Here is a 21,199-nt window from a genome sequence, read left to right on the forward strand (position 1 = left end):
CACACTAAATACGTGCGATATGATATGAATGCATTTTACTCTTTTGATGATATATAGTCAAATCTAGCGGCCATTTGATGGAAACACAAAACGTTGGCCTTTACAGAGAGGTGAACACTTTTTACATATTGATTCCATCATTATTATTTTTTATCATCTCATTCTGCGTTTCGCGCATGGGTGTATGTCTCCCGTATACACATTACGGCTGCAAAGTGTCATAATAATTTGGACTATTCATTTAGACTGACTAAATATGAGTATAAACAATAATATTATAGTGTCCCTTTCCACTCTCGGTTAACAATATGGCTGATCCCTGCATAAAGAATAATGATTAAACAGTATAGCATTCACTTAGAGATCAAGACTGAAATAGTATACAAATGACTGCTATGAGGGGCACAGTTAAAATTATGGGCCCAATGTGATGTCGAAATCATAACTATGCCAGAAGCGAAGCTGAGGGCATAGTTATGGTTTTCACATCACCGAGGGCCTACATAATTTTAACTGTGCCCCGAATATCAAGCTGTCATTACTTGTTTTATATACCGAAAATATAGATTCTTCTTATCTGATTGGTTAAAAGGTTACCTGAATTAAATAAGGACTCGTAATCGAGATCTACAGCGCGGCGGTCGTATCATTGGTGCGTACATATCGTACATAATTTTGAGCGATCTATGTGTACGGGGTGGCGACTGTCTCCAAACCTATTTACAGGGCACAGTAAATCATGACGTCATTTTGATAAAAAAATGGGGCACAGCTATTTTGATGACTCCACTTTTAAGCAATCAGATGAGAGGTATATAATAAACAATAATTTGTACTTTGACAGACATAACACAACCCGGAGTCTATTATGCAGCTATACAAGACAGTGAACTATTAAAGGGAAGATAAACCCCAAGAACAATGTGGATTGAGTGAAAGCAGCAACATTAGTAGAACACATCAGTGAAAGTTTGAAGAAAATCGGACAATCGATGCAAAAGTTATGAATTTTTAAAGTTTTGGTGTTGGAACCGCTGGATGAGGAGACTACTAGAGGTTATGACGTATGAGTGGACTACAATATCAAGAAAATATAAAGAAAATACTACAAAAATCCATTTTTCATGAAAATTACAAATTCCATCAACTTGATATTGACATATGTTAAGGGTAGCAATTATTCCCCCTGCTTTCTGAAAGCGGTTGGTCCACTGCTCTTTCATAATTCTAGAAAAGTGAATTTTTGTTGAATATCCTTTATATTTTCTTTGTATTGTTGTCCACTCATACGTCATATCCTCTAGTAGTCTCCTCATCCAGCGGTTCCAACACCAAAACTTTAAAAATTCATAACTTTTGCATCGATTGTCCGATTTTTCTCAAACTTTCACTGATGTGTTCTACTAATGTTGCTGCTTTCACTCAATCCACATTGCTCTTTGGGTTTACCTTCCCTTTAAGCGGCAACTAGCTGGTACCAGCCTTGAGACAGGTGGCCGTTTAATTGGTCAAATATGCAGGAGGCACCTATATTTTCTTTATGTATTCCTTCATAAAATGCTCACGATAAGAGCTCGCAAATGATAATCATGTAAGAAGTGTCAATGTAATACGATACTGTTTCATGTCACTATAATTAAACTTTGTACCTATAGAGTCAGATGGCACAACGAAAATATCACTTAGAATTTGATTCTAGTCGATCATAATCAACGTCCCATCTTCTCTTTCTCAGGGGTATTCACGTAGTCGTGCTTCGGGCGCGTCGACTTCGTTTCCTCCTTCAATGTATTCGGCGTGCGGTGTATTCTAGACTCGTAGTCGTGTTTCGTCGGCTTTGTTTCCTCCTTGAGGCTTTTCTCGTGCATTTCTTGTGGGCGTCTCAATTCGATTTTCTCTCCACCCGGGAACGAAGTCTCAATCTCATGGGTGTCAACATGCCCACTATTTCTGGGTGGTAGTTGATCGTACTGCCCCGCTGGGTTCCCAATCATTGTCCCTTCAGGTGCAGAGTAAGGCGCGGCTGATGTTGGGCTTAGCTGATCATAGCCGGTATCGCCATCGACTGCGTCTACGTTCTCATTAACATCTGACCTCGGTTTACTAGTCTTTTTACCAGACGGCTTGATATCCTCGTATAGATGCCCGGTTTTCGCGTCGATGTCGTGAGATTGATTGGATGACATGGTCGAAAGTGGTCGATGGGGGCGCTGATCACCTGTCTTGTCTGTCTCGTCACCGCCGTCTCCAGCTTCGCCGTCAGTCCTTTTTATTGTGGATTCGTACACGTGTTGTGGACCCGTATCGTCATCCATCACAATCGTTTGGTTATCGTCGATCACGATGGAGTCGTACATGGACGTTGCCGTCCGCCCCTCAAGAAACGCTGGATCATGTTTTCGCCTTTTCACCTTTGACTCCTTTGGTGCCGACGAAGCTCTATCCCCGACAAAACAAACAAACAAACAAACAAACAAACAAACAACACCAGAAATCATAACGTGAAGATCAGAGGGGGATTAAGTAACAAACAAACAACAAAAAAGAGGGAAGCACATAATCAAAACGAATAACGAAAGCAACTAATATGAGAATAAGAAACCAATATTCAATGTCCATAATAATATGTTGTAATGTCCTCGTTTGACTTTTCATTCACACTATATCAGAATTACCGGGTAAGGAACAGGCATACAAACAATACAGTACAACATTGTTGTTGTTGTTGTTGTTGTTCATTTTTCCATCTGTGAAGATGGCTGGATAGCCCATATTCAGCTACACTATAAGCTGGTCTTCCATGGGGTCCAGTTGGATGTGGGGTGGGACCACTTCACCGGGTTAGACACCCTGCTCTTTGCGATGAATGAATGAAGCGGGATCTTTTACGTGCATGAGCTGTGACTCTCTCATACACGGGACCTCCATTTTATGTCCTATCCGAGGGACAGAGTGTTTTGCCTCTTACTAGAGGGGACGGTATGTTTACACACAACATTGCTCAGTCCAGACTAAGGGCGTAAATCCCGGGGGGATGGGGGGATATATCCCCCCCCCCCCTGAAATGGAGGAGGGGGGATGGCCTGTACAATCATCCCCCTGAATTTTTAGGAAAAATATGGAGGAACCAGAAATGTGATATGTATCAATTTTGGCATATTGCATGACGTTTGTACGCCGGCCTTCCGACAGGTAACAGAGCTGAACAATATATGCTATCTTGTAGGAAAATGTATACACAATTTTCTCAGGCGCTCGCTCGCTTCGCTCGCTCGCGAAGAAAGTAACATCGACATACACTGCGAGGTATGGCTCAGACGTTGACAACGTCAAATAGTATAGGCCTACATGTAAACATCCTATGACGCGAGTAACTGGGGACCATCTGCAAAATATGTACGAAAACAAACAAACAAACAATAACAAAAAATATATCGCCATAATTGAACCCCCTCCATTTCCTGAATCATTATTGAGAAACGACAGTGACTGATGACTCAGTCAGGATACATCTATGGGCATACCCAGGGAAGATCAGGGGCGTCGAATCTATGGGGGGGGGGGGGGGGACAAAGGGGCATTTGCCCCGCCCCTTTACGGATGTGTTTAGGCAGAAAAATCATTAATTATCCCCAAGCAATTCCCGAGATGAGGACAAATCTCGAACTTTCTTAATGGAAAATACTGTCCAAATATCGCCAGAATTATGCACCAGATCGTTGTATTGCAATCATAAACATGCAAATGCTCTGCTATACAGGATCCCTTTCGATAAACTTTGTACACTTTTGATATTGACGTATATTTCCCTAATTTATCAAAGAGTGTGGAGCAGATCTTTCACTTAAAGGACAAGTTCACCTTCATAAACATAAGGACTGAGAGAATGTAGCAATATTAGCAGAACACATCATTGAAAGTTTGAGGAAAATCGGACAATCCGTTCAAAAGTTATAAATTTTTGAAGTTTTAATGCAGTAACCACTGGATGAGAAGACTACTGCATTGTATGAATAACTTAGATATCACATGCGTACAACAATATAAGGAAAATACAAAGAGAATTTCACAAAATTTCATCTTTTGAAAAAAGTACACATTCCCTTGACTCGTTACCGACATAATGTTAGGGGTAATATCATTCCCCCTGCCTTTAAAAAGAGGCAAGTAAAGTGCTCTTTTATTATGCGAAAAAAGTGAAAATATGTTGAATTTTCTTTACATTTTCTTTATACTGTTGTATGCAAAAGACTCACAAGCTGTAGTAGTCTCCTCATCCAGCGGTTCCAACACAAAAATTTTAAAAATTCATAACTTTTGCATCGATTGTCCAATTTTCCTCAAACTTTCACTGATGTGTTCTACTAATATTGCTGCATTCTCTCAATCCTTATGTTTATGGAGGTGAACTTGTCCTTTAACAAAAGCACCCTCATATTATGAAGAGGCGTCGATGGGGGGGGGGGTGGTTCCCCCATAAAAGTGGGACAAACAAAAGCGAAAAATATAGCTACAAACGGCAGTTTTTGGAGTGTAAAATGTCAAAATTTTAAAGCTCGCTCGCTCCGCTCGCTCGCATTTAACCGCTATGCCATTCTCCTGATGTTGCTGCCAGTGACTGACAGCAGTTGCGCCCGGTGTGCCCCCCTTAATTGCCAAAGCGAAAAATTAATATAGCTACAAACGGCAGTTTTTAGACTGTAAAATGTCAAAATTTTAAAGCTCGCTCGCTCCGCTCGCTCGTATTTAACCGCTATGCCATTCTCCTGATGTTGCTGCCAGTGACTGACAGCAGTTGCGCCCGGTGCGCCCCCCTTATTTGCCAAAGCGAAAAATATAGCTACAAACGGCAGTTTTGGGACTGTAAAATGTCAACATTTTGAAGCTCTCTCGCTTCGCTCGCTTGCATTACTAATCATTATTCCATTCTCCTTGTGTTGCTGCCAGTAATTGCCAGCAGTTTTCGCCCGGTGCGCCCTCTTAATTTCCAAAGCGAAAAATATAACTACAAGCGGCTGTTTTGGGACTGCAAAATGTCAAAATTTTGAAGCTCGATCGCTTCGCTCGCTCGCATTTAACCATTATGCCATCCTCCTGATGCTGCTGCCAGTAATTGCCAGTAGTTTTCGCCCGGTGCGCCCCCTTAATTTCCAAAGCGAAAAAATACAGCCACAAACGACAGTTTTTTAGACTGTAAAATGTCAAAATTTTCAAGCTTACTCGCTTCGCTCCCTCGCATTTAATCATGCCATTCTCATGATGTTGCTGCCAGTACATCATTGCCAGTAGTTTACGCCCGGTGCGCCCCCTTACGTATTTCCAAAGCAAAAAAATACAGCCACAAAGGACAGTTTTTTAGACTGTAAAATATCAAAATTTTCAAGCTCATTCGCTTCACTCGCTCGCATTTAATCGTTATGCCATTTTCCTGTTGAAAGGTATTTGTTGAAAGGTATTTATTAGATAACATCTCTTGCAGCCAGGAGGCTGAATTGCGGACATTTTACAAAGATCATCATGAATACATTCAAATATACAAACTACATTAGAAATATTAACTATTGCACAATAAAATTGACCTTTACCATCAACAAACAAAAAATACAATTATTCACATCTCTGTTCTTATTTGCATAAATAATCTCTTTTGTTTGATAAATAACCTTACTAAAAAAACAACTTTCTTTTCCTCTACTCATCTTCTTTTCCTCCATCTTCTCTTTTACCCCTCCTTATAAACTTTACCATCCTCGTCTTCACTTTCACTCCTTCAACCTCTTCTTATTCTCTGAAATAATTATCCTTATCATAATCACACATTATTATTTTTCATCATTAAAAATCAAAATACCCTTTAGTCTCTATTAAAAAAAAATCAATATACATTCATCAAAAATATACTATTGCAATGTATTATGTAAAACACTGGTTTCATATCAGTAAAATATTCAAACTATAAAAAATTTCTCATTTCACATAACACAGGACAGAGGAACATAATATGGCAATTAAACTGATCTAAAAAAATATGCTTAAGACTAAAAAATTCTGGCAAATGAAAAACAAAATTGAGATGAAATCAGAAATAAATGAATGAATGGATGGCCCATAATCAAACACATCATTACAAAGAGAGAGAGAGAAAAAAACAAAAACAAAAACAACCTCAACAATAATGAATCTACATGCGATTTGTAACAAAGTTGAGTGTTATATCAAAAAGAGAAAGTTTCGGCGTGCCTGTAAAAGGCTGAACTTGAATAGCAAAACATAAAGTGCATGGGCGATATAACTTTCAGTAAAACATTGATTATATTCTTCTCTGTCAAAAAAAAAAAAATATATACATATATTTATATAATCATATTTATATTAAAACACTTAAAAAAATTTCAGATCTTACACATATGAAAATAAAATCAGTTGTTATCTCATTTTCATAAATAATCTCGATTGTTCATACAAATGACCTGACTAACCACAACTTTTTTTTTTCATCTACTCATTTTCTTCTTCTCTTTCCCCCGCCTTATAAACTTTACCATCCTCTTCTTCACTTTCCCTACTTCAACCTCTTCGTATTCCCTTACTATCTATTACAAAACTTCAATCAAAAACTCAGACTTTACATTCATCAAAAAGTATACTACTATTATACAAAACACTAAATTCATATCAAAAAGATTATTCAAAATACAAAATTTCATATTTCACATGACACCGAACAGAGGAACGTGACGTGGCGATCAAAATGAAATCAGAAAGTCTGTTTAAGACTAAAAAATTCTGACAGGTGAAACAAAATATTGAGATAAACTCAAACAGGCTTTACACATATATGGAAAAAAAAAAGCGTTGGCATACTACTTTTGCTAGTGTCCTCTACGAACGGTTCAATCAAATAAAAAGGGGAAATATCTACACATACATCAATTATGGCGTATAAACTCCCTTCAGTATTCGGCATTAGTAAGGCGTCTGTTATTTTCTAAGAGGTATTAGCTCAGTTTGATTTCTCTTCTTTCTTTTTATGCTGGGGGTTTGTTGTTCAGTGTACAAAGTGGTGTGGGCTTTCTTCTCTGCAAAGGTTGAAGAAAGTCAGGGCACTGAAATAATTGACTGAAAGCTCCCTGATGAATGATATTAGTCAAAAGAAGCCAATAACACGCTTCCATGGTGAATTTGCAGGAAACGGCTATTAATCGCAATCATGTTGCAAAAGGGCTGATGTTGCTGCCAGTAATTGCCAGGAGTTGCGCCCGGTGTGCCCCCCCCCCCCTTAATTTCCAAAGCGAAAAAATACAGCCACAAACAGCAGTCTTTGGACTGCAAAATGTCAAAAATTTTCAAGCTCGCTCGCTCCGTTCGCTCGCATTTAACCACTATGTCATTCTCCTGATGTTGCTGCCAGTGATTGACAGCAGTTGCTCCCGGTGCGGCCCCCTTATAATTTCCAAAGCGAAAAATATAGCTACAAACGGCAGTTTTTAGACTGTAAAATGTCAAAAATTTCAAGCTCGCTCGCTCCGCTCGCTCGCATTTAATTGCTATGCCATTCTCCTGATGTTGCTGCCAGTGATTGACAGCAGTTGCGCCCGGTGCGGCCCTCCTTAGTTTCCAAAACGAAAAATATAGCTACAAACGGCAGTTTTGGGACTGTAAAATGTCTAAATTATTAATGCAAAAAGATTTCATCGTGAGAGGGGAAAACCTCCCTACCATACCCCCCCCCCCCTCGCTTGCTTCGCTCCCTCCGTGGCACATAACCGCTCCTCCTAAGATCAAATCCTGTCTACGCCGGTGATAGGCCCCATTATTTAGTAGGCCTTCACAGTGATGTCGCACAGGCGGAGCAAGAGCTGAAATACCACGATTAGTCATTCAATAACATATTGTGAATATTTCATTTTCTTATTGTTTTTTAAAGAAAAGAAAACAAAATTTCACCAAAAGTGTGCACCAGTACGGATTTACGCCGTTGGTCCAGACTCGGGTTCGAACCCGGGCCGCGTGATCGTGAGGCAGACGCGCTACCGACTGAGCCAACTCACCGCGTCATGTTACCATGACGCTTTCGATTAAGATGTGTGTGTCCGTGAGTATTTAGATCGAGTCGTTATGCCGTTTTTTGGGGTGATTGAAATGTGTAAACTCCGGGCAGCCTTTGCTTAAAAATCTACCCAAGCATACTATCCTATATACATTTTTGTATCATTAGTTATTCATTTGTATATAGTATACGATTACACTATAAGGAAGAACGTAAGACCACTATACATTTTCTGATACATGTACAAGTTACAATCGGCAGTCAAAGTTACAGCGGTAAGGCATGATCTATGGTTATTATAGTCATGCGGGCTTCATGCATATTATTATTGTCATAAATATGCATAATAATTGACAGTATTTTGCACGCAGAGGTCGCATATATATATTAAAGAATAATTAAACTGAATAGTAATTGGTATTGGTATATTTACGTCGATGAAGGGCAATTTGTCAATCACTTGAAAAACAAACAAGCAAACAAGCAACCAAACAAACAAACAAACAAAAAACAAACAACTCTTATCCAATAAAGAATAATTCTTTGAATACTAACTTTTCGCTTTTGTACACAAACAAGATGCGAGTAATCGAGAACGCGATGACAGCGTTCTATTATATATTCTTGTACTACAGTAGAATTTAACACTTGTCACACTGCAGTTAACATTTAGAGTGTGTGTGTGTGTGTGTTTGTAAGGGTGTGTGTGTGTGTGCGTGATGATATTTCCTATGACTGTCAAGAATAATATGGAGTGCAGTTCTTGTGTGTAACCACAGGGATGCATGACAAGACGATGCATAAATATAGTGTACGAACACCCACTACTACGTTACTCTGCCATCGTTTTATGTTTGTGTCTGTGTGTCTGTGTGTCTGTCAAATCATAGTAGGGGAGTAATGATTTTGTTAGCCCCTGGATTGAATTTTAAGATTGATCAGGTTATGAAAGATGATGAAGGGCGTTTTGTGGTTTTAAAAGGGGATTTGCTAGGGTGCAAACTGCTTCTGGGAAATGTTTATTTCCCAACAAGGGATAGGGTGCAAAGACAAATTGATTTTCTTGTGAATCTTAATGATTGTTTGTTAAATTTACATTCTATGAATTATTCGTTAATCGTGGGTGGAGACCTTAATGTAGTAATGAATAAAGATTTTGATTATATAGGTGTAAGTACTAATTTGAGCATGAGTGGTAGTAAAGAATTAGAGGGTGTTTTTTTTAAGAAAATGAATTTGATTGATATATGACGGGAACGGAACCCAGCGATTTACTTTTAGGCAAGTCGCTCCGCTGGTTCAAAGTTGTTTTATATACTGGTTTATATCAAATGATTTGGAAAGTTTAGTAAGAACATGTGAGATTATATCATCAGTAGCACCTGATCATTCCGGGATTTTTTTACAATTGAAATCTATTCGACATAATGAAAGTTATGGGAAGTCTTATTGCAAATTTAATAATAGTTTGTGTTTTAATAGGGAATTTGTACAGGGAATGAATGAAGAAATAAAAAGTATTGAATTATAGTGGTTGACGGAGTTTGATACTAAATCTTCTTTCTGGGTTTTTTTAAAGATGAAAATGAGAAATTTTGCAATGAAATTTTGGAAGGAAAAATCAAAGGAGAGAAGATGAAGTATACGGCAATTGGAATATGAAATAGATATTTTGGAGAAAGATCTCCTGTCGTCTCCTGATAGTGGTGGAATTTTAAAGGTTATAGAGAGTAAAAAAAAAAAACGGAATTGAAGAAATTGTATAATGTGTATACGGATGGATTAAAAGTTAGGTCAAGAGTGATCTGGTATGAAGAGGGTGAACAAAATCAAGAGTACTTTGAGCAGTTGCTCAAGTCGAATAAACAGAAAACGGTTATACGGGAAATGTGCGATGATAAGGGAGATGTGATTAAAGAGAAGGATGTAATAATGCGATTGATTAGAAATTTTTATAGAAATCTGTATTTAGAAAATTAATTAGTGTGTGATGATTTCAGAGAAAGAGTATTTTGTAAAGATATTCCTCAATTAAGCGATGATAGTAAGAATTTTTGTGAAGGAAAAATACTGAAGAAGAATGTTGGGAGTGTTTAAAAAGTATGAAATTAGATAAATCACCTGGGAATGATAGATTTACAGTTGAATTTTATCTTACATTTTGGCCACAAATAGGAAGTTTATTGGTTGAAGTTTTCAATGAAGCTTTTGAGAAAGGTTGTTTAGCAACGTCTCAAAAACAAGGTGTAATAACATTGATTGAAAAAGAGGGCAAAGATCCATTATTTATAAGGAATTATAGACCGATTACTTGTCTTTGTTGAACACGGATTATAAGATGCTTTCCAAGATAATGGCAAAGCGAATTAAGGGAGTTCTACATGAGATTGTTCATTTGGATCAAGTTGGTTATATAGAAAATAGGTATATTGGTGAGGCGTTGCGTTTGATAGATGATCTGATTTTTTATTGTAATAATTATTGTGCAGAAGAGGCATATTTGATTGTAGTTGATTTTGAAAAAAAAAATATTTAAAGGTATTATCCCACATTTGTAAACCTGCAGCAATTGGTCTCATAGTTAGCATGGAGTTTGGGTATGATTGCAGTAACACCTGTGCAAAATTTCGTTCCAATCAGTCCATTACTTTCATAAAAATAAATGAAAATGCACCGTATGCATGCGTATAAAAACGCTCGTTAGCTCCGGTCCACGCGCGTACTACATGCATGCGATGCTAGCCCGCGCTCGCAATTCGATTTTGGGTCGGGTTGACCCGGTTTGAAAATTGATTTTAAAACGATGATTTTCTCTCTTTTATCGAATGGTATAGACAAAGAGCAACAGGTGAGGTATGTTACTGTTATAACTTGTACTTGAAGTCATATTGGACCTGTTTCATGCAGTTTTGATTTTCGTGGGTTTGCAAATGTGGGCTAGCACTTTTAAGGTATTAGAATTATTCGGGTTTGGTGAGTCGTTTTGTTCCTGGGTAAAAATCATGTATAATGGAATTAGTAGTTGTGTTATGAACGGAGGTGTTTCGACAGGTTATTTTGATATAAAGCGAGGGGTGAGGCAAGGCGACCCATTATCACCATATTTGTTTTTATTGGTATAATGGAAATTCTGGCGCAGGCGGTGAGAAGGGATAATGGGATTAGAGGTATTCAGTTTGAGAATTTCGAGGTTCGACAAGTTTTATATGCTGATGACATGACTTTATTTGTTAGACATAGGTCATCAGAATACAGGAAATATCTAATGATTTTTATGAATTATGTGGTTTGAAGGTCAATATTGATAAAACAAAGGTAATGAGTATAGGGAAGAAGAAGGGTGAATATGAAAGGTTACCCATGGGCAATGTTGTAACTGAAATAAAGATTTTAGGAGTGTATTTTGCATTGGATATTACGATCAGAGAAGATTTGAATTATAAAAAAGATATCGAGTAAGATTAAAAGACTTTTGGGATGGTGGAGACAAAGAGATTTAACTGTAATGGGAAAAATACATTTGCTTAAAACATATGCTTTGTCTAAATTATATTATGTTTCTTCATCAATAGAGGTTCCAAAGTGGGTAGTTGCAGATATTGATAAAATTTGTTTTGAATTTATATGGAATGGTAAAGATCGAATTAAAAGGGTTATTTTTTATCAGAATTATAGTGAGGGCGGTCTTAGAATGACAAATTTTGAATTATTTGTTAAGAGTCAACGTATTATATGGTTGAAGCAATTGTTATATGTGAGAAGCTTATGGGATGGAAACTTTTTTTTTAATTATATTTTTAGGACTGCGGGGGGAAGATTCATATTTTTGTCTAATTATGATATACGATTATTAAAGCTTAATGTACCATTGTTTTATTTAGAAATTTTGAGGGCATGGCAAGAAATGGAGAATAACCGGAATTATCAAGAAAGGCAAGATTAATCCAATTGTTTTTAATAACAAGGATTATTTGTGTAAGGGAAAATGATTTTTTTTTTTTTTGGTGAAAATTTATATAGGAAGAATATCTATTTAGTGAAACAAATTTTGGAAAAAGACTGTATGAGATCAGCAGTATATTTTCACAGGTTAGGATTAGATAGTGAAAATATAGTTAAAGTTTGGAAAATAGGGGAGGTTGTTGTAAGAAGCCAGAAATTTGAGGGAAATATATACGATTTTTATTCTGTTGATAAAGAGGAATATGATATAGGTTTTCCCGGCCAATTTCGCACTTTTGTCAGTCTATTTGATAAAAGGTTCATTCAATTTAGCGAAAATCCTCGTCACTGCACATTCTGTCATTCAAAATTGCAACTTGTTCATTCAATTTAGCATTTCGATCAATGAAATTTGCACATGTGCCTTTCGAATTCGTAAAACGGGCATTCAAATTGGCACGTGCTCTTCAGTCATTCAAATTCGCCAGCACTGGCGGAAAGTGGTATTTCAGTCATTCAATTTCGGGTATGGGCAGTCAAATTCCAATCATGTTCATTCAAATTGGCGTAATGTTATTTCTATTTTGAAAAGGTGAGAACCGTGGTTTATACGTAGGGGGTAAATGTGAATTTCTGTTTCATCCACACACTGTAGGCCTAGCAAAGTTATCTTTGACCCTAAATAATTCAAGTTTGTTGTTCTGTAACGCCCCTCTTCTTTTATACATGTTATCAGAACTATACATGCACCAGTACCATAGATTCACTTTACTTTCTTATGTCCAGTAATGGCAGTACGAGTTAGATACAGGCGTATCTCTCAAGAAGACAGGGAAAGAAGCATAGAGGCATTTGAGGGTAATAACCTTGACAAATAATTGATGGCTAGTGCTGATCCAAGAACTTTATTCATAATGATAATTTACGAAATATATATAGCACCCATCAAATGAAAATAATGAAACATGCAGATGAAAGAAATATATAATTACGGTGTAAATTGAAACCTCCTCTCAATTAATGTCAAAACAAACAAGATTAATGTATCTGTGAATGAAATCGAATGCTATCGAACATTAAAGTACTGTTGCAAAGTGATATCAGCATAAAGAATGAATACGAAAATATGAAATGCTAAGATGCTTGCAAACACTACCTATGACGAATGAAAATGAAAAAAAAAAGGAATAAATGCATTAACGTGTCTGCTAAATTGACTGCAGTAAATGCGAAATTTGGATGCCCAAGAATGAATTCGAATGAACGAGCGCAGCGTATACGTGATCACGTGACTATATCATGCTAAATTGAATGAACGATTTGCAAAATGGTGCTTGTCTTACGAATTTGAACTGAAAAAGTGCTGATTCGAATGATGTTAAATGTAATTTGAATGCTCCAAAATGAATTTGCATGAAAAGATTATAAAATTGAAATACCAAACACGCCATCCAGGCTAAATTGTGCTAAATTGAATGCACAAATTAGGAATTGGACTGAAAAAAGTGCGAAATTGGCCGGGAAAACCTATATTTCTTTGAAAATTTTTGAAAATGTAATTTTATTGAAAGATGTTTCATTTAGAAAGGTGTATGAACTCTTTGTTACAAATTTACAGCAATTGTATATTTTTCGAATGAAAGATGGCCAAAATGATTATTTGTTTTCGAAAAAGGAAATTACACATATATTTTTAAGACCAAGAATGACAACACTTTTAACAAAACTTAGGGAATTTCAGTATAAATTATTACATAGAGTTGTTTATACAAAGGAAAATCTTTTTGAGTTTGGTTTCGTTGCAAATAACCGGTGTTCTTTTTGTGAGCAATCGGTAGAAACATATAAGCATTTATTTTGGGATTGTGTGTACTAGTATGTTAACAATTTGTGGCAGGAACTGATAGATAGGTTTGAGATGGCAGATCTTCGAAATATAGAGTGGAGAGATGTTCATTTTGGTGTTATGGGAAGGGATCCAAAAGTAAAATTTTATAATACAATAATCTTTATTTTGAAATAATTATATTATTTTTAGATCTAGGTCGGAGGGAAAAATTCCTACTTTTGAGGAAATTTGTAAAAGAATAATAAGTTTTCGGGATGAAGAAAAAGAAATTGCTTTAAAAAGAAATAAGTTGGGATTACATTTGCTGAAATGGGAAAATGTTTCTGAAAAGAGACCTTAAGTATTTTTTTTTTCTTTTTTTAGTACAGTGGAGTAATCAGTGGTGAAGGCAATATAATGTGTCATCGGCCGCGCGCGGGCAGGGGTAAGTTTTTTGTTGGTATAAAGTTTATAGGATTTCATTAGCAGTTAGAAGTTTGATGAATTTTGTTCTGATGAATTTGAATATGTATTTGGAGCGGTATTGGGATACGGGCGGACGATGCTTTTCTGCATACGGTCCATCACACGTTTGTATGTTTTACATATCAATCAACATTTGGAAGTCGTTTTCATTAGGAAGGAAGGTGGTATCGCTTCGGGTGTGTTTGTGTGTGGGGTGTATGTGTGTATATGTGTTTGGTGTTTGGTGTGTATGTGTGTTGGTGTTTGGGGTGTGGTGTGTTTGTGTGTTTGGTGATTGGTGTGTATGTGTGTTGGTGTTTTGGGGTGTATGGGTGTGGTGGCTGTGGATGTATGTATTTGGGGTTGTGGGTGTGGGTGTGGGGTAGGTTTGAGTGAATCGGGGTTGGTGGGGATGGGGATTTGATTTCCAATGAAATGATTTCATTCTAGTTTTGTATAACGTATTTTTGTTGCTTTCTAATGTATATACTCTTGTGAGTGTGAGTAACATGATTAAGTATAATCAAAGAATATATATACATATACAATATATATATATATATATATATATATATATATATATATATATATATGTACATGTCAATACTTTCTCGTGAAGAAATGGTCAGTAGGATTGATTTATAATCGAGTTATGTTGAAAAGAGATGATTGGCAGTATAAGTATTAAGAATAGTTAAAGATTTTTTTTTTTTTTGGTGTACGTGTTAATACTTTCTCGTGAAGAAATGGTCAGTAGGATTGATTTATAATCGAGTTATGTTTGAAGAGAGATGATTGGCAGAATAAGTACACACTTACGTACGCACACTATAAGTTGATAATGGACTTGTGTTTTGAATGGCATTTGTACCGTTTTATTTATTCATTTCTTTATGTTCATGTTACACCCAGAATGGGTTGATTTATGAATGATTTGAATGAAATCAATAAAATATCATTAAAAAAAGTACTGTATGTTTGCATATGGGTGTGTATTATTGCGTGGATCCACTGATCGGAATTTTCGCTCCTTGTTCAATTGACGTTTATATATAGATAAAACGAAAAATCAGATGATAAAAAAGTAACTGTTTCAATAGACAAAAATCCCAAAGTTTCGAAATTTCACAAAATTTTACAAACTATTTTTTGTGTGTGTGTTGTAAATTTGAAATCTGCTTCAGAAAAGAATCTATTTTTTAAAGAGCTTTTCCAAATTTATGCCGAAGAAACAATACAGTTAATAGTTTTAGTAACCTGGAACTCGAATGAAAAAAAAAATGTATATAGGCCTATATACATTATATATTTACTCATTCAAGTGTACCTTATAAGAAACCTTAACAATGAATAACATAAATCACATTAGAAATATACAGTACCAAACACTTGGGAATCAAACCATTAATTTAGTTTCTGGGAACCAAATTAAGGGTTAAGATCAATTTGAACATGCAGTCGATTTTCACTCTAGTATACCTTTTTCGTGCGAGACACACTACAGCAATGATCATCAACACCACGACGATAAGACTGACAAAGCACGCAACGGCAAGAATAATACCCTCTGTGGAGAAAATGCACGTATTAAAATCGGTAAACGATCCAGCCCATTCAGTCCATTACGGCTATATGGGGTCATCCAACGAGACCCACTACCACGAGTCATACAGCTCATGAGTTCAGTAGGCAAATACGGCCCATGTGTCTGACACTACAGGAAACAAGGCCCATGAGTTTGCGATAAGCAAACAAGGCCCACGAGTTCGACTCTAAGCAAAAAAAGACCCATGAGATCGACACTATATAGGTAAAACGGCCCACGAGTTCGACACTATATAGGTAAAACGGCCCACGAGTTCGACTTTGTACCACGGAGCTTAATGTGTCGGTCTCGCGGGCCGTATTTGCTCAGTGTCTAACTTGGGGGTCTTGTTTGCCTAGTGTCGCACTCTTGGGCCTTATTTGCTTATTGTCGAACTCATGGACTGTATGACTCGTTGGCTGTGTGACTAATGGGCAGTATAATTCGTGGGTGTCGAACTCGTGACAGTTCTGTTTTGTAAGGTACGATTTTCCCTCCGAAACCGGTTACTATAATATCCAGCACTGCATTTCTGCACAAAGCTTGGTATCTAATGTATCAAAATCAATTCTTCCATGAAGTCAAACAGAAAGGAGAAGGCAAGGGAACACTAAAAACAGGGCATTAAAAACAACAACAACAATGGGTTATAAGCTTTGAGAAAAACGGAAAAATGATCATTAATATTATTTCTATTGAGTTCAGAACGAAACGTAACGATAAAGCTAGCAAACTCTGATTAACACGCACAAAAAAAGAATACATGTAGTGATTATCCCGCCAAGTTTTGACAATTTTGTTCATACACAATCTTTCTGTCATTTTTGAATAGTTGTTCTGGGGGAGTTAAAAGATTCAAGCTGGAAATGTTTTTGATTGAGGTAATGCAAGATGTGAAAATTCGAAAAGAGTGTTGGTGTATGTGTTTACTTGTTGGATTATAGTGCAGGTGAGGGGGGGGGGAGCTTGCACAAAAATCATACTACAGTACTCTGTATGACCATGACTGTGACAAACAGATCGTATTATAGTTTTTGTATATAGGCCTACCTATGTTGCATTTGATGTCGCTGGGCTGCCAAGAGGCGGTGGTAGGATCAGACGGTGTCTGGATACATGTACTGATCGGATTCGCGTAGTTGAGCCGATAGCCGACGTCACAGCTGTAAATCAGTACATCACCGGGCCGATAATAGTCATCGATTGTACCGTTGAATCGAGTTCCATCGGCCGGAGCAGTCGCCAGACAGAACTGGGTGTCACCTCGTTTTACAACAAGGAATAGAGTAATTCAAATTGGGTTTTGATATTCTCTTTGTCCTTAACGTTTATGTCTGGTTAGATTTCTAATTTGCTTTTATATTCATTCTTATAACTTTGATTGTTACCAGAATCAAGCCACTGTAAGAGATGGAATGATCTAAACTACACATACTATACGGGACCATACCACGAGTTCGACATTGAAAAAAGTCCAGGAGTCATACGGCCCATGAGTTCGACACTAGGTAAAAAACAACACACAAGTTCGACGTTACAAAACGGGGGCTTCATGTACCGGTCTCGTGGACCTTGTTAGCGTAGTTTTGAACCCATGGGATTTACATGACTCGTGGGCTGTATGATTCGTGGGTGTCGAACTCGTGACGTACACCCCCATAAGACCACGACTTCCAAAACATAAAGATCTCCGGAACGAGTTCCCTGACAGTACAGTTGTGTCCTTCATGCAACGCACTCCATCCTATCCCAGTCACGTGCTTATCACAACATAGTCCTCTGCACGAGGGGACTAAGAAATGAAGGTTCAGTGGGTGTTTCACAAAGAATCTAAGTCAAACTGAAAATTTAAGATTGACTAAAAATCATTGTTTGCTACTGGTTTCCCTATTCAATTTTTTTGATAATCACCATCCACTTCAAATCATCATTAATGTTTACAGAATAATTCCTCTTAATCTATATTATCTTGTATTACAAATAGCTTCATAAAAAGTCTACAAAATCTTCATTATCGTTAGAAAGACGAGCAAACTGTTAACTGTGGTGTTCCTCAAGGAAGTCTACTAGGTCCCCTTTTATTCTCTATGTCAATGATAATATGTCAAATTCTTCAAACACTCTCTCTTTCTTATTATTTGCGGATGATACTAATGTGTTTTTATCTGATTCTGATTCTGATCGATTAATTGATACTTTAAACAGTGAATTAACGAAGTTACTCCATTGGATAAGAGCGAACAAACTGTCAATAAATTTGCAAAAAACTGAATGTATGCTGTTGAGTAATTCGCTGGAAAATTTACCGAGAAATGTTTTTCTGGAAGACACGCTAGAAGAAGTCTCTTCCATCATATTTTTAGGTTTGATTCTGGACAATAAACTTACCTGGCATGCCTGGGGATTGCATATTGATTCTGTATGTCACGTTATTTCAAGTAATATAGGTCTTATAAACAAAGTTAAATTTTATCTTCCCCAAAATGTACTTGTTATGTTATATTCTACTTTGATACTACCTTACTTAAACTATGGATACTCGCATGGGGAAACACTTTTTCTACTTACACAGAAAGAATATTATTGTTACAGAAAAAAGCTCGTATCATTTGTCACGAATCGTGGAGAAGGCATACTAATAATTTATTTCACGAAAGTAATATTTCGAAAATTTATGACCTTTATCGTTTGCAATTACACAATTCATGTATAAACTCACCAACCATTCTCTCCCCCTTATGTTTGATTCTATGTTTTTAAAGAATGAAACTGTTCATGCATATCCAACCCGTCAATCAAATGAATATCATTTGCCTTTGACTAGGACGGTTTTTGCAAAATTTTATTCTCTTTTTCTGGACCAAAATTCTGGAATTCTCTTGATAATAATATAAAAAAAGTTTTAAGTTTTAATACATTTCCTTTAAAGTTAAAGAATTATTTAAAAACTTCGTATGCAGCATAATGAATTATTATTATTATTATTTCTTTTTTTTACTTTTGATTTTCAAAACTGTTGTTGCTCGGTAATCTCACTACTCTTTTTAGTTTATCAGTGAGCCTGAGCTTCTATGCCTCCAGTGCCCTGGTTATGACCCATCGTTTCCCTCCCCCTCCTCCCCCCCCCCCCCCCCCCCCCCCTTGTCCACCTCGGACTTACTACCTTCCTCACTATCTTTCTATCCTCTCATCAATCTTTCCCTACAAGAGAGCCGCTTTGTGTTTGTCAATGTGCGTTGGTATGTGTGCATGTATGTGTGTATTACTTTGTGTACTCTGTCTTTTTTTTTTCTTTTTTTTTTACTACCGCTTAGGGAAATTGTTGTTGTTGTTGTTGTTTTTGCTACTATATTTTTTTTTTCTCTATGAGGGGACTGCATTCTACAAGCTCTGCTTTTTAGCAGTCCCCTCCATTTCCAGCAATATTGTTTATGCATTTACCACAGTGACATAACAGTTATTTTTGTATCTCTGTTGACAATTTACCTGTATCTTTTTTACAATGTTATTTCTATTCATCGCATTGTGGTATTGATTTTCTGACATCTGTGTATACGAATGTTTCATTGTACTTCCAATTATTTTGTTTGTTGGAAATGATATAAATCAACTTGAACTTGAACTTGAACTTGGGCAACGTTGAAGATTCACACAGCATATCACAATTTTTAGTCAATCTTAGTTATTTTAAGATAGACTTGGCTTTTTTGTGACACAGGCCCCAGTGGTTACCCGCTTGCAAGCATTCACTGCTTCCTAAACGACAACGTCATACACACTGCATAATATTCACATATAGACAAAAACAAATACACTAATCAAAACATAACACACACACACAAACACGCACCCACACGCACTCACACACACCCACACACACACATTGATGCTGCATGGTGTCGATGATTAGAATTAGTAATAGTTATCCACTGTCTTGAAAAAGCTATCAGTGTGAATTATCATGTCTAACTATAACACGAATGGTGATGTTCACATTGCATAGTCCACATCTTGCAGGATCCATCCAGACGTTTTTTCCCCCAAATAATAATACACTTGGCCTATATAAGTGAGACATAAACCATCATGCCTATAGCCATCTGCAGGCGATACCGTAGCACACAGCGGTTTCATCCCTCTCTGGTCTTATATTAGCAGAAAACGATGATGAAACAAATAGGCATGCATATTATGACTTTGGTTTATAAAAAAAGAAAAAAATCACGATAATAACACAATTATATCATTGTATAGTCACAATGAAAAAAAATGGTAATGATAATGCTGTTGCTGCTGATGATAATGATAATATATATAGTTATTAGCACCATGAGTATAAGTGGTAGTAGTAATAGTTGTACATACGGTATAGTAGTAGCAGCAGCAGCAACAGCACAAGTAGTCACTGGTAGTAGTACATGTAGTAGTATAGTAGTACACGTAGTAGTAGCACAGTAGTAATAGAATAGTATAGGAATAGTCATGCAGTATAATAGAAGTAACAGATGTAGTCTCGAGTCGAAGTCTCCCCCTGCATCGCTAGTGATCACATCACTATACAGAAGATTTATATCGCAGCTGATTTAGTACAGTTATGAGGATTGCTGTATTCTCTGTAAACTTTTTTTTTTCTATCCACATTCCTATAACTTTGGCATCGAATACATAATAGAGCGATGTTTCAACTGTTTTTCTTCCACCTTGTGGAGATTCCAACAAGTAAAAAGAAAATTAGAAGGAGGTGGAGGAGGAGGAAGAAGAAGAAGAAATGGTTATCGCTGGTGTCTTACCTTGCGATACATTCCATCCCATGAGTAGGAGAACAGCCGCCCAAAATCCCATCATCGTCCGGTTCTTCATTTTAATCAAATTTTCTCATACTGGCAGAACACTGAAAGCTTACTTATCCGATTGTCTTCACTACAAACAGCAAGTGTAATCCTGTTACACCGCGTCTCGTGCGTGTCCCACTATGTATCTCAACTGCATAGACGGAAGAAGATGATAAAAGTCCATTCATTTTAACACCATGCCTTATCAAAGGGTATGCACTTGTGCAGGACCCATAGTCAATACCCTAATACCATGCAGAACGAACAAACTGCGCCTATACATAGCCTCACAGTGCAATCAAACTGAGGGAATTTTCGTCGTTTGGGGATTTTTTTTTCGAAACACAGCTACCCCACAATCAGATATATTTCGTTTGTGTCACATGTCAATTGTACTATTAATGTACCATGAAAAGCGCAAATATACGCTTCTCCTCGAGCAACAAACGTACAGACTGAACGCCCGATACACCACAGCGTGGGACTTTCCCCGCGTC

At 36.9% G+C, this 21,199-nt stretch overlaps 1 protein-coding gene across 1 annotated transcript; it reads right to left on the bottom strand.

The window, feature by feature from the left end:
* Positions 1-1,709: 1,709 nt before the first annotated feature.
* LOC140233862 (uncharacterized) lies at positions 1,710-18,280 on the bottom strand. Its single transcript, XM_072313953.1, has 5 exons — positions 18,259-18,280; positions 16,921-17,154; positions 15,765-15,852; positions 12,701-12,706; positions 1,710-2,439 (listed from the first exon to the last, which is right to left on the bottom strand). The coding sequence occupies exons 1-5, from the start codon at positions 18,278-18,280 to the stop codon at positions 1,710-1,712; spliced, it is 1,080 nt and encodes a 359-aa protein (XP_072170054.1).
* Positions 18,281-21,199: the final 2,919 nt, after the last annotated feature.

This window comes from Diadema setosum, chromosome 10 (assembly GCF_964275005.1).
Source record: "Diadema setosum chromosome 10, eeDiaSeto1, whole genome shotgun sequence".
Taxonomy (NCBI): Eukaryota; Metazoa; Echinodermata; class Echinoidea; order Diadematoida; family Diadematidae; genus Diadema; species Diadema setosum.